Below are 27,374 nucleotides of genomic sequence, written 5' to 3'. Positions count from 1 at the left end.
TCCTGCACGGGCCCATCCTACAGCTTTCCCCCTTAACCGGCTGTAAATATCACCATTGAACCAAATGTACGCAAACACATATCCTGCACAAACACGAGCCGCTTGTCCAGAAAATCTATGAAGAATCCGGTGGATTCCATTGTCCAGAGGGTAGGGGAATTGTATTAATTACCTTATTTTACTGCAACTCGGACCATCTGTCTGGAAATACCCACTGCTTTTCCCATATATTGGAAATTACCAGGCTTTTCAGCATTTTTGGTAATTTTTTTTTATTGTTTGTATGTGTTGTCGCTGCCCCCTCTCTGCCATTTCCCCCTATACGTCCCCCTTCCTTTCCATTGATCCCATGTGATCTGGACAGCTGCATTAGCTTATTTACAACAATCATAATCCGACTGTAAACATGCAAGGCTTTAATGGACTCAATGAGGAAGTTGTGCTCTGACGGCATCTCATGACCACACAATGGGCCCATACGCACAAACGAAACATTAAGCCATTCACAATAGGCCATGTGCCCCTATGAAAGCCTATAGCGCCTTTTGTCAGGATAAAGGCACCACAAATGAACTATTGTTTCACTTAACTTTCTAAATCAGGCAGGCCCTCAGGGGCATGTTTTCCACGCAGTCACCATGAATTTCTCCTTTTTGTGTGTGTGTGTGTGTGTGTGTGTATGTGTGTGTGTGTTTGTGATTTTTTCTTTTTTAAAGTCTTCAGAGGTTGTGGCGTGGTGATCGTGGCACCATCTGTGTCTCATCTGCTGGTATGAAAAGGAGTTGATGAACATGTTCAGTATATACAGTTAAAGCAAGCAGTTTCACATGCAGACACATACAGTCAGGTAATGGATGGCTGAAAGTAATGTTTGCCATTTACACACACTCTAATAGTGTCACTATATAGTCCATCACTTTCTACCACACATCACTCACATACTGCCGGCACAGCCATCAGGGGCAACGTTGGGCTCAGTGGGGTAGACTGGAGGTGACTGGGCTAGGTAGCGGGTGTTCAAAGTGCACGACTGTCACACTACACCAGAGTGTCCACAATCCAATCTGTGGTTATGTTTAGGCAACAAAAGCTCTTGGGTTGAGATTTAGGAAAGATTGAGGTTTGAGATAAACGGAAGTTAACCACAGTCTTTCTCTGAACCGAAACAACTGCTGAAATACAACCACAAAAAGTTGACACTATAAACAAATATCGAACCGCAACATCAGATGTATTGGCAGAAAACAAATGTTGTTTCCGAACGTTTCACTGATTTGCGATCTGCCAGGTACATACTTTTATCTTGACACCGGAAGATGAAACTTGAAAGACCTTAATCGTCATTATATTCAGCAACAAGAGGCCCCTCTTTCCTGCCAAAGAAAGATATGTGTTAACATGTAAATGAAAACAGTTAAAACAATAATACTTGTGATGCTCTTTTCATAACAACAAAGTCTAATGGTAACAATCGTCGACGTTGTTGGATGCTGTTAATCCTCTTCGTCATATAAAATGCATATACTAGACTTCATTCAGTGTAATACACACAAGCATTCTGACACACTCATGCCTGCAGATATCTGTCTCACTGTTTGGTTCTCAGCCTGGTGAAGAATTGAAAGTTCCCATTGTTGAAGTGAAGTTCACAACAGAACTCTAAGGGAACAAATGAGACCTTATGAATCTTATGAGACCACATGTCTCTGATGTCTGTTACCCTGAGGCTATGAGGCACATTGTGAGAAAGAAGACAAGCTACAAATAGGACCCCATATCAAAACAATGCAGACATTCTCATTTGGTCAGCTGCTGCAGTTTTTCCTTAAAAAAAAAAAAAAGGGAATCAGGAGGAGGAAACAATTCCTTGATCTATTAAAAAAGAACAAAAAATACCAACAATTCGTAGAGATTGGTTCTTTTCTCTCTTGTACTTTTGCTCTGTGACTTGTTTTTATTCCGGTCTTTCCTGGTATCTGAGCGTCTAGTTTGTTCGGGGTCTTTCGTGACTTTCATCACAGGCTGCTTGTCTGCAGGGAAAAGTGTTTAAAGACACCAAAACTGAAGGGGACTATTCTCTGTCTTGCTCTAGAACCATCGTGCATGGAGAGGCTCCTCTCAAAGGACTGGAAGGAGCGCGTTGACCGCCTGAATGCCAGTGAACTGCTGGAGGAGGTCAAAGGTAGGAGTTGAAGAGAAATACAACTCATTCTTGCTAGTCCCCTTTTAAATAGTTGTATGCGATATTTTCATTATCTCTGCGGGTATGAATGCAATCTAAGGGCATCGCTGTAAACGAGCTAAATGCTCCGTCCCTTTCCCTGAGTAAACAATGGTTTGATAAAGAACAACTCAGTTCAACAGACAGACATCTGACTGTCTGTATAACCATGGATCTCTTCATCTGTACACTTGGCATGGGTAGTGACATGAAGAAGTGTAGTATTGAATTTGTGAGATTTGGATAAGCGTTATATATTCAATAATAATAAACCTAGAATAATCATATTATAATAATGGCGGATCCTCATCATCTTAGGATTTTCTTCTTGTTTCTTCTGGTTGACCCGATCATGCAACACCACCATTATGAAACAAGCTAATGGGGTGTGCAGTTAAAAGGGACACTGTGTTATGTCAGAGATAAATGGCAAAGCTAAATTTAAGGGGAGAAACAGTTAAATATGCTATTATTCTCCTTGTGTATACTTTCAGAATGTTTCTGCATATCTCTCTGGTCTACCTGTCACAGTAGAAAGAGCCCCGACGGCCGCTTTTAAACAGTCCAGGTTGTAATTGTAACTTTGATTAAAGGGTGTGTATGAGGGGAGAGGCTGCACATGCTCCACTATTCTTTTATTTTCTGTGTCAGCAAATAGCATTTATGAAGCTATAAATCGCAGCAAGGCCAATGTATTCTTGACCTGCTCTGGTATTCACAAAAGTGAAAATAGCAGCATTGTGGGGGATCTCATGGTGTCTCAGTCAGCGGCTGCAGCAGGAGGAACAAGCCGAGACGAAATCTAATACCCATCACCCATTGAGAGTAAATTGTTGTTGAGAAAGGAAAGGAAAGATTAATATCCTGTCTGAAAATCGTTCAGGTTTAAGTTGAGGTTTTACCCAGTTGGAGAAGTGATTTACATAATAAACACTAGAGCCTACGTAAATTATGAATTTAACTGCACCACCTCCGTCATCATTATCTACATCACCATATATTCCAGATGGGGCACATCAATGGACATGTTAATGTAAGAATCTGGTAACTTTCATGTTTATTTTGTATATCTGACTTAAAAATACAGCAAACACTTCTTAAGATGACCATATACAGTATAGACATTTTTATTGTTGTTAATTTGAGAATAATTGGTGAGTAATGTATGGCTCATTTGCAATTTCTGTCTACATTTTTTAAACTTGGATAAATTCCTTGTTACTATATTATAATTATTACAATATTTATTAATGTATTATTATACCATTCATATTTTACAGTTTTTTTATTGATTAAATAGACATGGCCAGTAAGTGAAAGTAAGATCATTTTGATCTTGTCTGCCTCTTATCCCCTGAAATGTTCATATTTTGATAAACATGATTACATTTATGTGTATAACGAGAGCTGCGGCAGTTATGAATTGTGTTGTCACCATTTTCAATGATTTTGGTGCTGAATGGGAGAAAAACTATAGAGTGGTAAACTACATCTAACTTAAAATAAACCTGACATATTTACTCAGAGAAATTCTTTCCATTCCCTGAGCGACAGTGAATTCTGTTTTTTGTGCCGTAACATTAGTCGCTAACGGCGCTGCAGTCGAGCTCCTCTGAGTGACAGAAAGCGTTTGTGATGGTCTGCCGTTGAAATGGAAAGCATTTCCTCTGTGGAGAGTGGAAAAAAGAGAGAACAGAGAGGCTTCTAGAGCAGAACAGCACTGACATTGACTTTTACTCCAGGACAGAGATTCCTCTCTCTCTCTCGCCCTCTCTCTAGCACACACACACACACACACACACACACACACACACACATTTTTCAAAGCATCACCAGGACATTTGCATATCCGATAACTCATTAAGAGACTGATCAGTGCAGACGTTAAAAAGTTTTGTTACACAATGCGCTCTTTATCTTTCAAGTGGACATTTCACTTCATAATACTTATTTTCATTTCAAAGTTATCTTTATTTTTATGTAAATAGGGATATCTATTCTAAATCCAGTTCAAGTGCTAGATCACTCTTCTTACAGTCCTTTTCATTCTGCTGACCTCAGTCTCTCAAACTACAATATATTTCACTTTATACTTTTTATAGTGAATACAAGTTAATAAGTCCTTTTTCCAAAAACGTTCAAATGCTCTATTTTCAAGCTTTTATTGATGGTTAAAAACAGAAGCTCATTCAATTTTCCACTTACATTATGTTTGCACTCTGATTGGGTCTTACTAATGTAAATTTCCTTCCACAATCCTTGACTCTGAAAATTGCTACAGCCTGAAGAGGTTATTAACAATATAAATAATGATATTCTGACCAGATTGAACTATAATCATCTTTATTGTGGTGTAGAGCAGCTTTTAGTATCTGTTATTAAAACTGAGAGATACCTTTTATTTTGTATTATTGGTTTAACAGAAACTCTTTCATCTTCAAATATGTTTTAACTGAGGATCAGTGCAGTTGCCCAGACACAACTCAACAGCATGCTTCTCCTATACACAAAGCTGGGATATGATGTGTATCAATTTCTCGTGTGGTAGCCGATAAATATACATAAACATAGCACCTACTGATTCATGAACATCACACACAAACACACACTGGTTTCTGTGGCTCTGATTGAATTCAAGCATCAAAGTCTTGTATTAAATGATGGCTGAGATGAAGTTGACCTAAAGACTCCAACTCAACTCTGGCTCTGTGACTCCTCACACAACAACCTGGACCTAATTTTTCATTTACACTTATTTTCAAGAGGGAAAAAAACAAAGACCTTGTGTAATGTGCAGTATATATAGCCTAAAGAGAGTTTATACATTTTTGACTTACTTATCTAGAGAGGATTTATAAGAATACACACTCACACACGCACACACACACACACACATAGACACACAGTGTTGCATTCATACACATCGGGCTGTCTGCCCAGGGCGACTGCATTCGTCTGCTGCTGCTCTAACTGGCCAATTGTGGGAACCAGGTGACATTCTAACACAAACACATCTCTTCAGTTTTGTGGTCATTTGCTCACTTTATCATGGTGACGATGTTGTTAGCTGACAGGAGCTAAAGCCGCTTGGTCCTCTGCTGCATTCTTAGTAAACCTAGATGCCAAAATAATAGTTAAATAAGTGAGTTTTAAAAGAACTTGTGAGAAACATTTATACAAATTACTGTCAATTGTTCCACCAGCTCTTATATAACTCATATCACGGCTTCATTTAAAGCATGTTTTAATCCTTTTTTGAGTCACTTAAATCAGGTATCTTATCTCCAGCTACTTTATATCTTCATGTATATGCCATAGTTTATATGGGTTCGGAGAGAGGTTGGCAAACGTTCAGCCTCATCGTGCATGATGGTTCGGCAAAGGCCCAATGCACCTGGAGCAATCAACATGTTAGATTTAGGTATGATAATATGAGTTTTTGATGATTTCAATGCGTGGCTTTTGTGCTTGAGTGTGTGTGTGTGTGTGTGTGTGTGTGTGTGTGTCGTGGTATGTGTTCGTTACAAGGTGTGTCTGTGAGTATGTGTAAAACAAAGTTGATGAGACAAACTGCCGTTTGTGTGTGACTCCATAAACATTAATTTACCCTGAATTGAATATAATGCATAACTGAAGTAAATTTGTCCATACCATTATTTCTAATTACTAAATAGACTGTTAAAAATGTTAATGATTGACACGTTTTATAAAGAAAGTAAGAACAAATAAGTATGCAAGCAAATATGTGAATACAAAAGGACACAAAGTGAATAGGAACATGTCGATAACATTAAGGAAACTTCACAAATTCAGCGAGAGTAAAAGGGAAAAAAAGCTAATAAAGGCAAAATCCAAGTAAAACAGAAAACATGTTACGATATTTTCAATATTATTACCTTTTTAGATGGATCATTGTTAATAATACTTTGTTAATACATTTTCAGCTGTGGCAACACTATTTTATTAATTGTGATAATAATGATAATACAAGATAGCTTGAATCACATAAATTAATAATATCTCCATGAATCAAATCACTGGGCAAACAGTAACAACTAAACACTGTCTCATTAAGTAGGATGGCTTTGAAAATTAAGCTCCAGTCCTGTTTTAGAGACAGACCATCCAGACCTGCCAAACAGACTCAGAAAACAGTTAATGGTGTTTTGTTCTGACTCGTGCCCTCAGCAGTTGATGGGAATAATCCTGATGGATGGAAAACGGAAAACGTCTAAGATGATTATTGGTGCCAGAAGTGTTGACGGAACACAGGGCGTCGAGTTTGGAATGTACAACCCATAATCCACAAAGATGATTCATGGTGCTGTAATCGCAGTTGTTGCGATTACACAATAGGCTTAACTTCACTTCAAGGAATGTAGGGAAATTCGAAGTGTGTGTGTGATTGTACGTACGTATGTGTCTCTGTGTGTATGTGTGGAACGAAAGGATTATAAAGTATCCATTAGTGTTGCAAGAAGAAGAATTGGGCAGGGTTAAAAAAAAAGGGAGAAAAAAAACAAGGGAGCAGAAGAGTGGTGATAAGATGAGACAAGATGAGGGAGGGGAGGGGTGATGAAGAATGAAAAGGGAGGAACAGTAACGAGGCGATTGAGATTACCTTGTGAAAAAAAAAGGGGGTATATGCGAAAGGTGATGCAGGGGAGGAAGAAGGCATGATAGATGAGGGAGTTGAAAGTTGTAGGAGAGGAGATGAAAGTAGGGTGGAGGTGATGAGAGTGACGAGTGGAGGGAATGGAGAAGAGTTAAGAGGAGGAGAGGAGAGGAGAGGAGAGGAGGAGAGGAGAGGAGAGGAGGGGAGAGGAGGGGAGGGGAGGGGAGGGGAGGGGAGGGGAGGGGAGGGGAGAGCGAATCTGAACTTGGAAGTAAAGTAACTGATGGGGAGGTTGTCCGGGGAAAACTAAAAAAGATCGGAAGAATGAAAGCACAGAGACAAGAACAGGAGAATGTTGCCTTTGATACAGGGGTGCTGAGGGGCAATTTCTGTGTGTGTGGGGGGGCGGGGGGCCGGGGTACAATAGGGCCCTGACAGGACTACAATGGAGACTCTGTTAGTATGCAGGTAGTGTTGGGGCCACCCTGCAATCTCCCCACATGGCCCCAGGGCAAGACCTTACACACTAATACACACACACACACACACACACACACACACACACACACACACACACACACACACACACATGCACAAGAGCAAGAACTTTTAAAGAAGACAAACTTGAGTGTGCAAGTTCATGTCCCACACATGCACACACTCACACATACAAAGCCTCCGAAGAACACAACAAACTTGCGTGTTTGTGTTTGTCCCCATTCACTTAAGCAGAAAACTCTTTCACACACTCTGCAAACCACGAGTGGTTAAACTCAGTAAACAAGAAGAATCACACACACACACACACACACACACACACACACACACACACACAAACAGCTACAGCAACAGAAACAGCAACAACAGAAGTAGTGTCAGGGTCAGCCAGTGTTGTGTTGCCTTAACATTAGTTAATCTAAATCACGCCAAAGACGTAAAGAGAGCACAAACACCAAAGAGACAAAAAGCTTATTTTAACCTTTCCAACATTTCTTCTTGAACAATGCTGTTGTACATAGGGTTAGGGTCAATTTAATTATGACTACATTTCCAGTTTCAAATATCTACAATTTATTTCTGAATCCAAATTCAAGATGTCTCAAATTCATCAAAATTCAAGATACCTGAAATTAAGTTTAAACTAGTAAGTATAGTGTTTTATTAATGACATTGTGTATATCTGAAACTGGAATGAAAGATTATTGTATACTATAGTATAATATAATTCTACTGAATTGTCGATTTTTACATTGAAATAACACGCAGGAATTAGGTTGAATCTTTCTATGTAATTACATATGTTGAAAGAGTAATGTGTGAAAGTATGACGTCACTGATATCTTTAGTTAATTGTGGATAATCACGCTCAACACAGCTCTGAGCTGAATTCATGTTTTTACATACAAATCTTACAGCAGGTTGTTTTTGTGCTTTTGAAACAAATACAAAATTACATTTCTTTGTTTCACTGCTTTGTGTTTCGCGCTCCCTCGCTTCATTCAGCCATTTGGTCTCTTGACCACCGCTGCTCTCTCTCTCTCTCTCTCTCTCTCTCTCTCTCTCTCTCTCTCTCTCTCTCTCTCTCTCTCTCTATCTCACCTTGGTGAGTCGGAGGAAGCGACATTCGAGTCAACATTTTACGTTAGAACCCTGAAAGAAAACCTGTGTTAAACTGATTTCACATGAAACAGCAGCACAACATCACTGGGGTATGAACCTTAAGTTGTTAACGAGCAACCAGTGAACCAAGAGAAGAAGATGAGGAAACCTGTTTTCTCCTGAGGTTCAAACCACTGTGATGTTGTGCTGCTCTTCACTGTGAAATAAGCTTTACATAGTTTGCCGCTAACGATCTTCTTGAAGACTTGTTCTTGCACTTTTAACAACTTTTCTCCGCTTTCATAAGCCTTGTTCTTTTCCGCCATTTTTCAAACGTTTACTCCTGAGAGGAGATGCTTCATCACGTGAGCGAAACAGGGCACGGGATTGGCTGGTTTACTGCCCCCACCTCGGGAGAGGTTTCCAAAGTGTTTGCTGTGTATTGATAAACAGACCTGACTAAACAATGGCTAAATTAGTTATTTTATAATCGATTAAAAATCAATTAATTTGATTAGGTGTTGGAGCCCTAATTCAGATATTTTAAAGCTTTCAGTCAAATCTCTGCTCTCACATTCAAATAGCCCCTGTTTGTGCTTGCTGCAATGACAACAGCACAATTTTACTCGTCAACATTAAACCTAGCATTCTATTTTGCAGACGTTTCACATTTGCACAGAGGCGTGTTATTACAAGGAGAGGTGAAGTTGAAGCTCAGGAAATCGGTCCAAGCAACAAAATATCTGAGTGCAAGTTCAAAGTTTGAGCACACGCAGAGCAAATCTGAGAACAAGCGGGAGCTATTCGAGTGCTAGTCAAAGCATGAACCTTAAATCAATAACTCTTGAAGAAAGAAAGCCCATATATCTGGGAAAAAACTGGTTGTATATTTTGAGGAAGAGTGAACTGTAGTGAACATAAAATAAGAGTTTATAATTTAGCGAGCATTGAAATGAAAGGAAATTGTTGGTGTTGCCATCTCTGCCTGTCATGATAGTTTACATTACATTACATTACATGTCATTTAGCTGACGCTTTTATCCAAAGCGACTTACATTTTAAGAACACTCAACATTTTTGAGGGGCCATTTAGGGGTTCAGTATCTTGCCAAGGACACTTAGGCATGCAGATGGGACAGAGTGGGATTCGAACCGGCAACCTTCTTGTTGCAGAGCACCCGCTCTATCCCCTAGGCCACGCTCTCCCCGTTTACCTGTGATGTAATCCAGTCATAGGACAGCGTCTAACGTGAGCCCGTCTACCTAAACCCTCCCAAGAATGTCTACGTCGTAAAACCGACAAAAGCCTGAGACACCTACTTATTTTCAAAGGTTAAGCCAAACCGATTTTTATTGTTCTTGCGAGCAGACACTAAGTGATAAACACTGATGGCATGTAGAGACAAGGCAGAGGATAATAAGTACTGAGATGTAACCACAAACCAGATTATTTATGGGAATTATGGGAATGAGGTCTTGTTATTTTGTGCTGGCCAAACATGTGTGGGAATTTGGTTTGAGTGAAAAGGTTATGGAAGCTGAAGGAGAAAACCTGTTGAAGTCTCGAACCATCATCTTGGACCTCAACCAAATGTCTTCTTCTTAATGTTGTTTTGTAATTGAAAAAGGTTTTCAGTGCAAAGTGAATCAATAGTTGTTCTGCTAACAATCACTTTAACAGAGAAAGTGTGATTTTGTGATTATTCTCTTCCTGTACTGAGTATTTTATACAGTGTTAAAGTGATAGTTCACTGAAAAAGGAAAATTCACCTATTATCTACTCACCACAATGTCGATGGAGGGGTGGGCGAAGTTTTTGAATTTGAATTGTGGTTGTCAACAGCCAATGTGCCATTTAAAAGGATAACAAGCTGACTTATCATGGCATGAACAACAACACTTAATCCTTCTACTTCCCTATAATCTCCTGTCCAGGTACGCCAGAGTCTCTTGAGGAGAAGGAGCACCAACTTTCCACCATGATTGGTCAGCTGATCAACCTGAGGGAGCAGCTCCTTGCTGCCCATGATGAGCAGAAAAAGATGGCCGCCTCGCAGCTGGAGAAGCAAAGGCAACAGATGGAGCTGGCCCGGCAGCAGCAGGAGCAGGTACAGGGAGGGCTGGAGGATGTGTAAGAGGCTGTGTGTGTTTGTGAGTGTCATTGGGTGGCGTTGGTAAATGTATTATCAAAAGTAATGAGAAAGAAGGAAAAAAAAACCCACATCAAATCATGATAAAGGTGAATAATCCCATTGTCGCCTCTGTCTTTTTCAACCCATTAATATCTAAGGCTTTTAGTATAAATGCTCTCTAATACCTAAGTGTTATTTGAAAGCCGCCACCTAAAACCCCCCTTCTTCTTCTTCGTCATCCTCCTCAAACTTCTCTAATACTGACATAGCCTTGGTCAGCCGATCGGCAGAAACCTCATCTTTTTTTTTTCTTTATTAATTTTTTTCATCATTGATTTTGTCAATGAAAATTATAAAAGCTATAATCCACTTCAATATTGCTCACCTCGCGTAGCTCATCAGCCATTGTCTGTAATGTCTTGAAAGCAAGGACATCGTGGATGAGACGCATACATCTCATCTGACTCCAAAGGGAGAGACATGCAAACATCACACCCGGTCTCAAAGATATATAAATGCTTATGTTGCATCCATTCTAAATGGGTTGCCAGCCATTGGGTGTTGCAGAACAACCTGCTATGTCACCATTAACTAGTACTCAACATTTCTAACGACTGGCTTTACCTCCCAATACAATGACACGGTCCGTTTTCCTTAACCTGTGCTGCTTGGAACCAGTTAAAATAAACCATTGTCTTTAGATAATTATATAACATTTTTTTTAAGTAAACACTTCTTAGCAAAAAAGATAGTGTTGGTTTCCCTCTTGGTACACTGGTACTCATCCAGTGTCACATGGCACATGGTCTCCAGGTTAGGAACCACTGGTTTAGATAATAGAGATAAACTCTGTGTGGAACCTGTATGATGCCTGACATTTATCTGTTCGACTTTTGATCGAGAGTTTTTGCTTAATTTCTGTTTACAAAATGCCAACTTAACTGACAGTGATGATGGTCGAAAGTGCTGTAAAAGTAATCACAACATTTTCCTTAAACTATGTTGATGCGGGTGTTGTTTGTGCGTGCGTGACTTCAAAAGTTACTGCCGCCGATTCACGTCTTCAGGTGTCAGACAGAGATAGGGAAAAAAAAAATCATGTGACAGAGAACGAGAGAGAGGGAGATATTTAGGTGAGCTGCTCTTTGTGTTCGTTTTTTGCCGACACGTTACTGTACGTCGGCATACGACAGGCTCTGTTTGGACAAGTTCACACCTCCCATCACAACACATTCCACCTTTCACGGCTTCACAAAGGACCTGGGAAGACGGAGAGGCTGAAAAGAAAGACAGATTCCAATATCAGCCAGTCATTTTGCTGTTGAGACTTGATAGGATAATGCCCTACAGACAAACCCTAAGAAATCTGCCTTTAATGAAATATGACATGTGTGCAAATGGGGCGCCGCCTCCCATTCAGCAGCCTGTAATTACATTTCAGAATAAATATACTAAACGACTCCTCAAGAAAAAAAGAGAGAGAGAGAGAGAGGCAGCTGCTTTACTTTTCTGACTTGCAGTGGGCAGGATCAAATAAATGTCGCTCTGACCCTTTTAGGAACTTTAACGTCACATGAGTGACCGGCCCCCCGCTACCCGTCGCTGGATGCAGCTCAACCCTTTAACATTTGACTTCACATGTTTTTCACAAGACAATCTCCCATCAAAACAACAAAAGAAGAAAGAGCTTTGAGCCCCCTCCTCCCTTTTTGATGAGTGTTGATGAGTGTCGGTGTATCCCAGAGGCGAGCTGGATGTTGGTGGTCGGACGTAAACATGTCAGTCTCACAGATTCATTGTCAGTTAAGGGATCTGTTCAGGAACTTTTTCGCAGCGCTTATTGCATTAATTAGCTGCACCCTCCGTCACACCAGCACTGTCTCCTAGGCTCTACACAACTGAACTGCAATAACAACTACAATATGTTTCGGAGTAAATATAGTCGCCAGCTAGATTATGATCAGAGGCAATATGTTTTTGGATGAACGAGGCAGTACATTAATTGCAGAGGCACCAAAAATGTATTGAAGCGGGTGGTGGAGCTGACCAAGGCATGCGACTGTTACACCAGAGGACAGGGTTCATATCCAGTGGTCAATCTGCAGTTAGGATTAGGCAAGTGAAGCAGGATTAGGAAAATATTGTTGTTTTTCTTTGTAAACATACAGGTCGGGTCTGAAGTCACCTTTTCTTCATTAAATCATACGACAATCTTTTCCTAAACAAAGTGCGCTGAGAGTCTTAGGCTAAAGTCTGTGTTTTGATCAACTCGGATAAGACTGGCTTCCACACGACTCCGGAGTCCAACAGAAAAGTTTGGAAAAGCTGTTTTAGTTTGAAAAACTTCAAGGCGTTTTATTCTGCAAATAATCTTTTCCGTCACGTGCACAATCATAAAGCGAGAGCGGTCTATATACATTTTCAGGCATGTTAGTGTGGACAGGGATTGGAACGGAAATGCTTATGTGTTCAGGGATGGTTTTAGTTTGAAGGTTCATCCAAACAATACTACATTAAATGGTCTGCAAAATATATAGCCTCCAAAATATATATTTTGTTAATTTGATCATAATGTTGCCTTCTCAGTCCCCGGTGAATGAAACTCATAGTTTTGCTCAATAAAGGTCTCAATGGTCTGGTATGTGTGGAAGCACCATATCCAATATTCATTCAGATTTTTTCTGTTATCATATTTTTCTCTCACTGTGTGTGTGTGTGCAGATTGCCAGACAACAGCAGCAGCTCCTGCAGCAGCAGCAGAAGATCAACATTCTCCAACAACAGATCCAGGTTAGTAGGCATCCACACCTTGCTGCCTAACTACAAACACACACACACAGTTTGGTGTGACGCTGCATAGATTTGTGTTAAATTCCCGGGGACCCTTGTCTTAACCCCTGACTTAAAAACCTGAGTTTTCCCACTGGGGACACAGCTTGTCTCATCAATTTGGCAAGTTGTCCCCAATGACTAACACATACACATTCTTGTACTCAAATCTTAGTGAGGACACTGATTGGCATAGTGCATTCCCTAGCCCCCCACCCTAACCTTAACCATCAAAACTAAATGCCTAACCCTAACTCTAATTCTAAACCTAACCTTAAAAGCAAGACTTAACCCTCAAATAGCCCATTGAAAAACTGAGGACAGGTCAAATGTCCTCACTTTCCAAAAATGTCCTCACCCTGTAAGGCCCATGCTAAGTGGTCCTCACAAAGATATAAGTACAATTACACACACACATACATTCTTCACATTTTTTGAGCTGAGTAATTTGCGTCTCTTGTGTGATTGGAAAATGACATAAGTGGTAGTAACCTGTTTATCTATTTTCTGCCTCTTATTGTAAGGTGGGACAGTTACACCACAACAACCTTGCATTTATACAAAAACATTAAGAATCACACACACACATACACACACACACACACACACACACACACACACACACACACTAAATCATTTACGGAATCGTTTACTTTTGCATTGATCATCCTGCGATCAATATTACAGCCTCCTCTGGGCTTCCTCCTTCTTTCTTTTTTTTTGTTGTTACCAGTTTTCTATTTATGACCATGTGTTTCCTCTCGTTTCTCTTCCATGCATCCCTCTCTCTGCATCTGTGTCAATCAAATGCTTTATTTTTCCTTTACATGCACCTTCCCCTCTGAGCTCAGCCTTATCTAGTGTTTTATTTACGATAAACAATTATATCTGTTTGACAAGAAAGGGGAGGACGGGAACAATCTATTTCCTAATAGACAGACCCATTCAGACAGAAGAAATATTGCCTGTATTTTTATTCACCTGCTATTCCTTAAATTCTCCACATTCTTCCCTTTTTTAATCCCTACATATTATTCACCGAGCCACCTCATGCAGTGAGATGTGTGATCCGTTGCTCTGTGTATACATTAATACTCACTTAGAAATTACCACCAGCTGTGAGTCAAAGGCTAGCACATTTGTGCCGTGTACCTGATGGCCACGTGGGACGTTGGCCAGCTTGTATTTCATTTGTTTATTTTTTTAAGTGGTTGGATTGCCACTGAATTAAATCAATTTGTGTCACAATCTGAATCCACTTGCAGCTGTGCCTGGTTCGGTCTCATCCAGGACTCTGTTTATCTCCATTGATCCGAAGCTTTGGATCCCCCTTTGCTCCGGAGTTGCGATGCAGTTAACGAGGGCTTCCCCCCCCCCTCCCCTTCTCTAACTCTTTTTTTTTTTTATGAGGCCCTACCCTTGGATCTTAATAAAGCTTGGATTGGACTTCATTAGGCCTCTGAGCCCCAGGGGAGAGAGAGACCATAAAAAACAGCTCCTATACACGGATCCTCTTCCACGCTGTGAAGCATGGATACCGTGTCGTATTTGGTTTTGAGGATGAAGGGATATGCAGAAAATAGCTCCACGGAGAGCTTGTTATCATGTAGAGCTTCAGAACCATGTGATATAAATGCAGGTGAAAGCTGGAATTGCTAGGCATCTCATGTTTCATACTTATGTTCATGTTGGATTTAATCTAAAGCTGCCAGAACTGCTTAAATCTGGCATTCAGTTTTGATACAGAAATGAATTAACAAAAGTGATGAAAAGAAGGAATTTGCTTTAATTGTAATGTTGCTATGTATTATAAACAAACATCACAGCTGCATGTGAGCAAACTTCACGTTATTTAAGTTGTTTTTACAACAATAGCACTTCTTGGCATACAAACGCATCAGCTTAGTAAGAAGCATATGGTCTATCTACTGTACAGAGGTTTGGAATTATTATGGCTAAGCTCCAGGGCTTAGTCACTGGGGTACAGGCTGTTTACGCTGTGTCGGATGTGTGTTGGCCTTAAACACACAGGCAGCGCTGCACCAGTCTGTTTCCACTTATCAAATCCAGACCTGAGCTCCTCTTAGGCCATTACTCTGAGGAGCTGACCAAATGCTACTGTTTCAGCTGAAAAGAATGGGCTTCAGTGTGGTAAAACCACTTTTTAGAAGTGCCAGTTGTTGTTCACATCTTCATTTGAAACACAAAATGTTGTCCAGATGGAAAAATATGAAAACAAGAAAAAGGTCTTGCTGCAACTCCCAGTGTGTGCAGTATAATTTTGAAACTTTTATAGCTCAGCGTTAATATGTGAGTATTATCTGTTTCTGATTTATGAATGGAGACAATAAAAACCCAGTGGGACGCTGTTTTTAGCACATTTCTCTGTTTCTACCTCTCGCCACATTCTCTTCTGTCCACGGATGGTGTCAGTGTGTTTGTCAGCGAGTGCAGTGTTGTCGGGGGGGAACAGAGTTCAAAGTGACCCAGGTTTCCTGTCATGTGGTTTTTAAATGGTGTGGAGAGCCAGCGGGGGATGTCCACGGGTTAAAGAAACGCTTCCGAAGGCCCCATTCTGATAGATATCGTTACACACAAAGACACACACACAGCCACAGCCACACAAACACACACCCACGCAGAAACTCATGCACCAGAAAGAAATAAGAAGAAAGATAAGATGCTCCTATACATCAAATGTGCATACATGCAAGCATGCTCACAAATAAGTAATATCATAGGCATTTGACATTGACAAAGTAGAGACAGTTTAAATGAATGCATAAAGAAATGGACAGCTCGTGGACATTCCCGGACACACACACATGCATGTACACTTAAAAAACACATTTGCACACATGCACAAACACACATGCAAACACACACACACACTGGTGGTGGGTCCTTTGTGCGCTGTAGGCTGAGCAGCCCAGCCCAGCCTGGTGGCTGACAGGCATGTGTCTTTGTTAAGTCAGCTCCTATAATGGCTCTCATATGTGGCCCATTTCCTTCGGGCCCACAAAGGCGCAGGCCCTAACCGCACCGCCCGGGCCCTAGCTAACGGGCTAATTAATGACTGCAAAGCCGCACTCCTCCTCCTCCTCCTCCTCCCTCTCTCTGTTCTTCATTTATAACTCCTCTGTCTCCTCCTTCGCTGGCTTTCCTCTTTTTCTCTTTTGAGTTCTTGCCCCAGTGTTGTTTTCTTATTATTTTTTATTTTTGTATCAAATCCTACTGTATTGCTTTCGTATGTGGCTGATCTAGTTTTCTGGCCCCTGTTGAAATTCCATGAGATGACTCTTTTAGCTGTTGACGTTGTGACTAGTTCAGGTTCATATAGGTTTTGATCAGAAGTCTTAATCTGATCTTTTGACAGAGACCTGGAAGTGTGTTAGAGTTAAATGAGATGCATATTATGGTAGATTCAGAATCCCACAAGTCTTGTAGGTAAACTTCTTTCATGTCCTCATGGCTGATGCGAAGACTCAGGATTTTCTCTTGTCAATAAAATGCTGATGTTAGCTGAGGTGAATGGTCGGGTTGCTGAACCTTTGTTTAAGCGAAATAGACACTAACACAACCATCCACTCACATACACATGCATACACAGATACACACTCACAAACATGCAGAAGAACTAATGGAGCATGCGATTTGTCATTAGATAGACAGGCAGCTCCTATGTCAGCAAATCCAGCTTCAGACACAATGACTCGGAAAGCCATGGACGGCCCATAAGTTCGATTGGACTCACCAGCTATGGCGAATGGCGAACTCTTGACTTTAAAATGACTCTCATTCCAGTGTATTAACCTGTGTGTTAGTCTGTGGGAAATAAAATGCTATAAGCGTAGTGAAATTCTGTGTGCTTCAATTAAAATCACTCTAATGTCATTGTGTTCACACGGGTGGCGCAAGATGGAGACAAAGTAAGAAGTGTAATTATTTGAAGTTATATTGTCATTCTTAAAGCTGCATTAAGCAAATTCTGGCCACTAGATGAGAGAGAAACAGCAAACAAATAAAAAAAGTGCACCTGAAACAAGTCAAAGCCCTTTCAGATTAAAATTGGCAGATTGTGTTTGTGCTAAAGTTTAGGTCCTTTCCTCATTTTTCCTCATCTGCACAACCCTGAAAATGTCAAAGGAAACAACATGCAGGCTCCCGGCCGCACTCCTAATATGACGCACCTCCTCAAATCTTGGAGACTACATCATGGTCTATGGGGACATAGCTGTTAATCCAACTGCTGTCACCGGTGATCATTCAGGCTATTGTCCCTTTCACTTTATACTGAGTTATGAGACCAAACATTTAAAGGATCATTGGCTTATTACATATTGTGGACTTTTTCTAGAGGTGTGTACTTGAAATAGTTTTACATCAGTCAGGTTAATGTGATTTAACACAGCACAGAGACACATAGATGTGGAAGAAATATTCCAAAGTGTTAGTAGGCAGGTGAAGGCAGTTGAAGAACCAACTCGTCAACATTGTGACATTTCTCGTGTCACTGTGCAAAGACTAATCCAGTTCTGTGAATCTGATGATTCCTTATTCAGTTGGCTACAGAGTGAAACAAATCCTTATTTACTGAGTGAGCTGGCAGTTTGTTACCTCAAGAGAAGGTCCACGCATCCAGATGTGTGCACTTACCTGCCAACTGCACAACCAGACATTTCTTTCTCTCTCAAACACATCAACATACAGACACACAACACGCATACTCGTTGGCCCATGACCCCGCTGCCCATACACAAGAGGACCATTAATTCTGACTCTGTGTCTGCGTGTGTACACATGTTCCTTGTGCCTAGGTGTGTACATCGCTGTGTCTGGTGGGCAGTTGGAGGAAGGGGGACTTGTGTTTTCTTAGGGGCTGTGCAGAGCGGGGGCCCCCGCAGCACCACCTTCACCAGTCCATTCATCCACCATCCCCCCTCCCGTCGGTAAAAGGAGATCTTTGTGTGTTTGTGCTAGTGAAGCAGCCCCAGTCAGTCCCAGTGTTCCCAGAGGAATACAATGAATGGGAGCATTTTGTCCCACTCTATAACACCCTCCACCCCACACCCCACTTCTCTCTTCTTCTTTTTTTTTGTCATTCGGACACACAGACTTGTTTTTCTTCTCTCTTCATTCTCTTTTCTGCATGTCACAAGATGTCGGGATACTTGTGTGTGCGTTTGTGTGTGTGTGTGTGTGTGTGTGTGTGTGTGGGGGGAATGCCCCGAAAGTACCCTGAACTTCCAGTATGTGTGTGTGTGTGTGTGTGAGAGAGAGAGAGAGAGAGAGAGAGAGAGAGAGAGAGAGAGAGAGAGAGAGAGAGAGAGAGAGAGAGAGAGAGAGAGAGAGAGAGAGAGAGAGAGAGAGAGAGAGAGAGAGAGATGAGGGCCTCCAGGGCTATCTGGCTTTTTTGGGAGTATGACTTAAACAATGTTGTCTGAATAGCTGGTCAGGTGATGAACCTGTGAAGCTGCAACCTTACCAAGGAAATAAACAGAGACATCAGCTCAACCCACACACACACACATAGACACACACACACACACACACACACACACACACACAGACACACATACACACACACACACACTGACACAATCTCACAATATTGACTTTGACCCTAAAACCAAGTCATAAGCCTAAAACAGCTCATAATATGACATATGACATATTACCATATTCATTGTAAACTTAAATTCAATCACAAAACAAATCATGAAATTTGAGAAGTTGGAATTCGCTAAGGCTTTTTGTAATGTTTATCAAAACTGCTGCTAATTAATTTTCTGTTGTTCTTATTGATAGGCTAATTATTTTAGTAAACACACACAAGTCAAGGATGGCCCTTTTCTTCTCTCTCTTGTTCTATTCAGTTATGCTCTTTGAACCTCTTCTACAAATCCATTGACACTGCCTCTCTCTCACTCAAACACAGACAGACAGACAAACACACACACACACACACACACACACACACAGACACACACACCATAAACATCCCATGAGGCCGGTCATCTTATTTAACTAACTCAGCAACGTAACCCATGCAGTACAAATGCAGAGGAACACTGTAACCACACAACAACATGCTGATCGCTTAAATTTGGCCACTAATGATGAACTGTCCCAGGAGGACAGTGGGTGGTTAATGAATTGGTAGTAAAGGAGATGAATGGAGGTGGACGGCATTGAGCGGAAGAAGGAAAAAGAAAAAAACGGAAGGAGGTGTCGCTGAGAGATCATCTCAAAGAGGGACACGAGGTAGAAGAGATGAAATCCAAGATAGAGAGTAGGAATAAAGGATTAAAAGAGAAGAGGGGGAATTAGACATGAATGAAAAGAGAAAGGAGAGTACAATTTGAATAATTGAGACAGTTTAAAGTGAAGTAAAAAATGAAAATGTATGAATTGAAATGGAAAGATCACTAGATGAGAAAGAGAAAACAGGAGACTAATAAAAACATGAATATATTTCCGTGTGAGAGAAAGTGATAGACAGCTGTAGTTGAACCCATTTGTGATGCATTTTTCTACCTAACTGATTTGAAATGTGAAGGTTTGGTCAGCTGACGGTGTGTCCTTTCTTCAGCACAAAAGCACCTAATTCGAACAAATTGTAATTTTTAATTCCTTCATCATTCTTGAAAACCGGAGATATCTGCCAAACCATCAGAAATTCATCAAGTCAGAGGGAGAGAAAGAACAAGCAGAGCGCACACGAGAGATAGAGACAGAGCAAATGACAAGAAAGGGAGACGTGAGAGACAAACAATTTTACAGCACGGAAAAAAACTAAAAAGAGAAGAGGATGAGATAAAGGGAGGGAAGAGAGTGAGGCAGGCCGGCGGTTAAGACAGGCAGCGTTAACAGACTCCCGCAGGCTCATCTTTGATATGTTCTCTTCAGTTGGAGCCCACAGCGTCTTAACTCAGTCGAACCCACAGTTTTTATGAGTCTTTCAAACCGACATGAAAGGCAGCTGTTAGCCTCTGTGTTGTTTTAAAGGCTTTTTGCTTCACATTTCTTCACTTGTCTCTCAAGAATCCATGTCTTCATTTGTTGTTTAACCTTGTCTCTTCAGCTCCGCTGATTATTTCAATCTCAGACTCATCTGTGTGTGTATGTGTGTGTGTGTGTGTGTGTATTCTTTAGTATTTTACTCTGTTTCTGTCTTCATGCTCTCTCATTTATTTCCGTAAATCCATATTTCTTACATTCTCTCTTTCCTTTGTTTCATTCTTTCCTTCTCACTTTACTTCCTCTGTATACTTTCTATTCATTACCAAATTTCCAATGAACATTTTCGTTTTTTTTCTTCTCTTTTCTTTCTATCTCCTTTCAACTTTTTTGACTTCCGTTAAAGTCTGTTGTTCTCTTTTCATCTTCTGTCATTTCTGTTATCTCTTCAACAATGGTCCTTAATTTCATTCCCCCCAGCCTTGCTTTTTTTCACATGTACTTAAGGGGATCCATTTTTTCTTTTTCATCTTTGCTCGGTTAATATTGTTTTAATGTTGTTACTGTGTGTATTTTACAAGGGGCTGATTGTTAATTTACATTTTACTATTTTTAATCAAATGCTATAGATTAAAACTGCAAACCTGCCACCCCCCCTCTCTCTCAGGTCCAGGGTCACATGTCTCAGCTGATGATCCCAGTGTTTCCTCATGACCAGCGGTCCTTGGCTGCTGCCGCTGCTGCACAGCAAGGCTTCCTCTTCCCACAGGGCATGTCCTACAAGCCAGGTACACACACACACACACACACATAAACACACTCTCCTACTATGTCTTCCCCTTGGACACACACACATGCACAAAAACACTGGAATCCCAGTCTATGTTAATGAGGTGTGTCAGGTGAGGAATGTTCTGGAAATGAGCGGAGAGATTTATAAGCTCTGCTTGTTCAAGTCAGCAACAATACATTGGACACAGCCCGGCCTGGAATGTCTATTTTATGGCGTGATGAAAACATGTCTGTTGCACAACACATCTGCAACATGGAATGTCACACTTTCTCACAGACCCTCACACTCTCTCCAGCATGGTCTCCTGCTACACCTCCCTAACAATGCACACATAAGTGTGATGCATACAGTCCAATCGTATACTTTCCCAGAACCACAAACAAAACACAAAGGAAAGCATGAATGTTGCAGGTTTCAGAAATCCACAAGGATCTTCTGCGCCACCTGCTTTCCTCCTCTCTCATCGGCCCTCACACAACATTCCTGTCTTCCATGCATTCCTCCAGGTGCACGCCTGCTATTGCACAGCACTGACCCTCCATACTTCATACAGAATAATCCATGTTTATTCCTGCTGCGTGAGCATACACTCCCACGAGGGTGCAAGGGAAAACGAAGGAGAGGATTAAAGCCATTATTGTGCACGCTCCTTGGTCTGACTTTAGCCTGTTTTCAACAAAGGCTCGGACATGGAAAGCCTTTTAGGGACAAACAGTAGGGGTGATACACAGTGCTGGTCTATGAATATATGAGTGCATCCCTATGAGGGAGCTCTGCATTTGAACTCCGCTCGTCCTGGCCTCAAGTACCCACATGGACGGACAATGAGCGTTACTAAACTTCGAATAAAACACTCGTGACCCTCAGTGTTTCATTTGATATGAATAAAAACATGAGAGGAACGTAAAGGGAACAAAGAGTGAGTAGGACAGAGAGAGGGAGACAGACAGACAGCAGACAGACAGGCGCTGGTCGAAACTAAGAAGCAGGTTAGCTCTTGTGCAGTAATCTTCCGCCACCTCTCTTAACAGTATGTGTTGTTGTCGTTGCTCAGCAGGTGATAATTACCCCATGCAGTTCATTCCATCGACAATGGCAGCTGCAGCGGCATCTGGACTGAGCCCGTTACAACTACAGGTAAGATCGAAACAGCTGGTCTCATGAAAGTTCACCGAAATCACCAGAGTGGCTGAAAAACACCAACTTGTCTCTACCTTGATAGATAGAGGAAAATGTAAGTGTGGTGAACTGACTCTCCAAATGTGATTGGATACAATGAAGTGGTATAAAGTAAGGGCTAGAAGTTCATGTCATGTGTCTGTTAGTGTTGGATATATGCATCAATTTCACTTTGACTCACTTCTCATCTTGTGTAAGTTTATACTATTATTTATTCTCACATTTAGACACGACCAAAACCGCAACTTCCCTTTTTTCGTCAAAGACAAAACTCCAAGCCGAGCCCAAATGTTTTTTTTCCTCAACTTTATGCTGTTGTGCTGTGGCCGCGCTGTGTCAGAGTAAAGGTCAGCATAGCAAACTAAAGAAGTGCCTCTTCAATATCTACCATGATGACTCGAGTGAGGGTTTCACAACCAAACAAACAGCTGCAGCAGAAATGGATTTTCAGAACAGCAGTGCGAACAAAGACAAAGCTTTGAGGGTGAGGGTTTGTACACTGACAGAGTACATATGCCTCTAATCCTGAGGGTGTAGCCAGCGCGCAAGAGCCCAAGACAATTGTGCAGAAGTGGGAAGATAAATAGAAAGGACAGTCGAGATAAGGACTGAGTTCGAGTGGGAAAAAAACTGCAACATTTTCATTAAATGAAACTACCTCCAAGAACAAGTTCCTGTAAACCTGGTGCATGAAACCTGTTATGTTTTGCCTGTCAGGTAAACTCCATCGTCAAATTTTATTAGTAAAGCCCATATTCAAAAAACCCAAATTTGTCTCATAGGGCTTAAGAAGGTATAGAAATGTCATCTCCAAGGGCCGACACAAGTGAAATACATGTCGCGTGAAACTGAGAACCCCAAGCAAAAATAACAGTGTTTACAACATTGATTATTATTTGTACATAAGAAAATGTCTGATAGGGATGAAGGGAGCAGTAATGACACGTGAGGTGAGGAGTTATTGTCAGTAATGGTAGAGTATGTGAGTAGGCGTAGATCTAGAGCCTTGGCTGTTCTGAGGCATGTCTGGTGGATGTTACCTTGCAAAAAAAGAAACTCAGTTGCAATTAAAAGTATTATTCACAAAAAGTGATGGACATCTTGACGGCACAGTTAAATAAGCTAGTGTCACAGGGATAACTCCAAAAAGGAACTGGTATATGTTGGATTGACAGGTGACCTCTTGAAGGTGCAGCTACTCAGTGGCAATGAGCAAAACAACACAAATCCTACTTTGTCTGTTGTCATTTCTAAGATCCTCACTTTTGTGATTCTTTGTGCCTCAGTTGAGAAAGCAGTGAAAAACTTACCTGTTCAGACTCGTATTCTAATAGTTTTTAATTCATTTTAATAATTTATAAAATGTTTTTTTATTTAATCGTTTTTAATATTGCTCTTTTCATGTTTTGTTGTAGTTCATTTTTTAATCTATTGTATTGCTCAGTGTTTTCAATCTTTTCAAAGATTTTCTAGTTTTGCACTTTTTTATTAATATTTTTTTTTGTGAAGCACCTTGAAACTCTGGTTTTGAAAGACGCTATTGAAATTAACTTTTAACTTTTAACCCTAACCCTAACCCTAACCCTAACCCTCATTTTTAATATCTTAACCAAGAAATATTGTCAGATGCTCCATGATGCAGTAAGGGTTCGTAAATTCCTCATAACACCTCTGTTAAATGGATGGGAATCACACATGGAGGCTGGAGGAGCCCCAGCATGCATTAACAAGCTCAGATCACAGGCTTTCTTCTTAATGAAATTTAATGGAGTTAACTTTTCCCAATAAAACAGTGTGACACGTCGGTTAAAGATGAAGCCGCACAGGCCCACGCTAACATGCTAGCCCCCTTATCTGCTGCCAGTCAGCTGTGTTAAACAAAAGCTCTCGTGATGATTCACAGAGGAATTCCGCCCCACCAGCACAACACCTGGCCCCGGCAAGTCATCAAATGGTTTATTGCGACTTGACACCTGTGGTTTGAGAATATCACTTATCCATAATGGATATCATTGAGCATATTTGCAAAGAAAAAGGAGCAAAACCAAATAGAAGAAAAGAAAAATGAAATCTTCGCTCGGTGGAGGCGGTTCGGGATTTCACAACAGGAGCCCGCCACACCTCCCGCTGCACCTACCATTAGAGGAAAGAACAAAAGCCCTCAAAAGCTTTTTCACTTGCAAACAATGTTGCCTCATCATGTCAGCCATTACCATAGCATGGCTTTTGGATGTTATGAGAATCCTTGTCTCACTTTATTCACTTCGTATTGTGGTTTTCGCTTATTGATGCCCTCATTAGCCGCTATTGACTTAGCAAGGCGCCGTGCTGCGCTCAGGGGATCGGAGGCTTGGCGCTGCCTATCTCCACTCCAGGCTTTGAAATTATCAAAAGAGCCGTACGGTGAGTGAGAGGTGAGAGGATTGAATAATGTCGGAGATGCAAAGTCATTCACATCTAAACACTGCCTGAGACGTGGAATAATGAGAGGCAGAGAGAAACCTGAATGAAAGAGGAAGCTCCTCTTCGCGGCGTCGGCTGGAACGGAGGAAGACAGAGAGTGTGGGGAAGTGTTTAGGAAAGAAGAAAGGACGATCATCTGAGGAGTCTTTGTCAGACGCAATCATGATGGGATTTATGTACTTGTGCTGTACATGCATCTTATACGGTGTAGTTGGGCTTGTAGTATTGCAAGAAACTGAATTTCAAATTGCACAGACACAGTTAAAACGCCAACATAGTGTTCTGGTATCCGGTCCAACAGCTTGGAGTGAATCTAAATGTCGACCTAACCAACCATCTTACTAACTGCATCTCTTTGCAAGCTGCTTGTTAGTATATGGACGAACCTGACAATAACAGGTTTTCCTCCAGTAAATGTACAGTCTGTATGATGTGATCCATCAATGAGAGCCTCATCGATGGGACCTCTTTATCTCCTCAACTCTGAACTAATGATGAACGGATAAAACCAATATAACAAATCTGACGAGAACAGAAGCATGCATTTCTTGTTCTACACTCTGCACTATCTTAAAGCCCTTTGGCCTGCATGTAGCCAATGCGGTTACGCTGTAGTGCCACAGTGGACTTTCTCTCTCTTTCTCAGCTCTGGCTCTGCTTTCTCCATGGGCTCTGCCTTTGGGAGGTGAGGGACAATTGGCAGCATTGAAAATCTGTTTTTTCACAATGATTTTGAGTGGATATATATATATATAAATGCATATATATTACCAGGTGCCTCACTAACATACTTGTGCTAACTTCCTGTACTCATCACTTCTTTTTCTTGCATGAACTCTGTCTCTGGCCTTTGCCTTTGACTGTGACCCTTTGAACCTGTGCTGTCTGTTGCTTGTTTCGTTGGAGATGTGTGACAGCCAAAAGCACTGGTGAACTCGTTGAATACCTACAGAACCCAATATGGAAAGTGCATTATGGGGGGAGTTTAACATGACTAAGGTATTTGTGATCAATTGACTGTTTTTTTTTTCTGTCATGTACCAAATAACTAAGTCTCTTGGTGAGTCAATTAGGATTGAAACAAGGCTCTGTGAAGTCCTCTGTAATGTACTAGAAAAGCAGTCCAGTGCACAGACTGAGATCCTGTCTGTTTTAAAGTGACTTTGACTTATTAGTCTCAGTAATACACTTCACCTCACAATGGCCTTAACTGCAGTCTGTGATAGACTGCGCGTCTATAAAAAAGCATTGTAAATTCACAATTACACCGTGTTAGTTCTACATTAGAAGTCTCCTCTGCTGCACACTGTTGTTAAGTACACTCCAGCTGATATCGAACTTTTTATCGCCAGGCCTCCGCTCAGTACAGGGTGGACAGATGCTGTGTCCAGACTGCTCCAGATGTTTTAAAGCCAAACCCTTTAGGACTCTGTTCGACAGCTGGCTGGCACTTCTGGTCAACGCAGGCATAAACTGGCATATAGAGAGAGCGCATATTCTCAAGCAGCGAAAATAGGCCTGCCTGGATCTTGGCAAAAGGGTCGGGATTTGTCAATGCGAGAATTGATCTTTTGTTTTTGTTTTCATGCCCTAAATTAATTGAAGAAAATAAATCTAATAGAAAAAAATAACAGAGATATTTGGCAAAAGCTGCCCCACTGTGGAGGACACATTGCGACCCGACCTTTACGATTTTGAACAAATGTCGTGCTATCGGCGTGGGAACTTGATCAGGCCAATTGTTTCCAGAGCCTCGGTGTAGACCCTTTCACAAACAGTGGATTCCTGCTGAAGAAAGGCCCCCTTTGTGTGCGGCTAATGCGAGGGAAATACAGTTGCTTAGCAGACATTCTTGTTGAAATCATAAGACATCGTTCGCTGTCTGTTACTATGTTCAGCCTATTCCTTTTTCTGTGTCCAAGGCCCGGACACAAAGGTGAGCAGCAAATCTTTGTGCCCCAGAGACGGGGTTTCTGCCCTCATTGTCAGGACGGCATTATCCTTCACAAGAAAGAGGACATTTATTTGACCGCATCAGATTTTTTTAAATGGAAAAAATAAGGATTTGCTCCACGTCAGAAAATTGTAATTGAGATGACTTTTGCAGCCTGTCTCTCGGTATGTCTTTTTCAACGACTTGGACCCAGCCGCCCCTCCCTGAGCAACATTTACTCTCCATCCTCCTCCTGTGCTCAGAGGCAGTCGATCTCTTTCACCCACTTCCTCGTCCTCCTCCCCCTTTAAACCTGCTGAAAAAGACAAACCCTCATTTGTTTTGTGCCTGAGATCGATGGCAGCTCAACACTAATAGAGGCCAGCTGAAGGGATTCTCTGCACTCAGTCTTAATGGGACAGGCACGGAGGAGGTGCTGCCCACACCCCTAGCACAACAACGTCACCTTCTCTTTGCTTTCTTAAAGATTACGCTAAAGTGGGCCAAGGCTATTTAACAGAAAACTGCTGGCAATGAGGAGGATAAAAAATGATGGGCTAATCATTTGGATTTTAGTCAAATTAGCACTAACATCCAGAGGCCAGTCAGATAATCCAGACAGCTGAGGCACAGTTCAAGACCCTCTTTGT

At 41.3% G+C, this 27,374-nt stretch overlaps 1 protein-coding gene across 4 annotated transcripts in view; it reads left to right on the top strand.

Annotated features, from left to right (window-relative positions):
- LOC133954866 (transcription factor SOX-6-like) overlaps positions 1 to 27,374 on the top strand; it is a 101,021-nt gene that overhangs the window by 52,514 nt on the left and 21,133 nt on the right. For 3 of the 4 annotated variants that reach the window (XM_062389402.1, XM_062389400.1, XM_062389401.1), the window contains 5 exons: positions 2,093 to 2,182; positions 10,371 to 10,543; positions 13,289 to 13,357; positions 21,024 to 21,144; positions 22,204 to 22,286. In XM_062389402.1, the coding sequence (XP_062245386.1) occupies positions 2,093 to 2,182; positions 10,371 to 10,543; positions 13,289 to 13,357; positions 21,024 to 21,144; positions 22,204 to 22,286 (536 nt within the window). The remainder of the gene's footprint in view (positions 1 to 2,092; positions 2,183 to 10,370; positions 10,544 to 13,288; positions 13,358 to 21,023; positions 21,145 to 22,203; positions 22,287 to 27,374) is intronic. The other variant, XM_062389403.1, reaches the window with a different exon arrangement.

This window comes from Platichthys flesus, chromosome 6, assembly GCF_949316205.1.
Source record: "Platichthys flesus chromosome 6, fPlaFle2.1, whole genome shotgun sequence".
Lineage (NCBI taxonomy): Eukaryota > Metazoa > Chordata > Actinopteri > Pleuronectiformes > Pleuronectidae > Platichthys > Platichthys flesus.
Note: the sequence above shows the minus strand (reverse complement) of the source record. Positions and strands in the feature narration are given on the sequence as shown.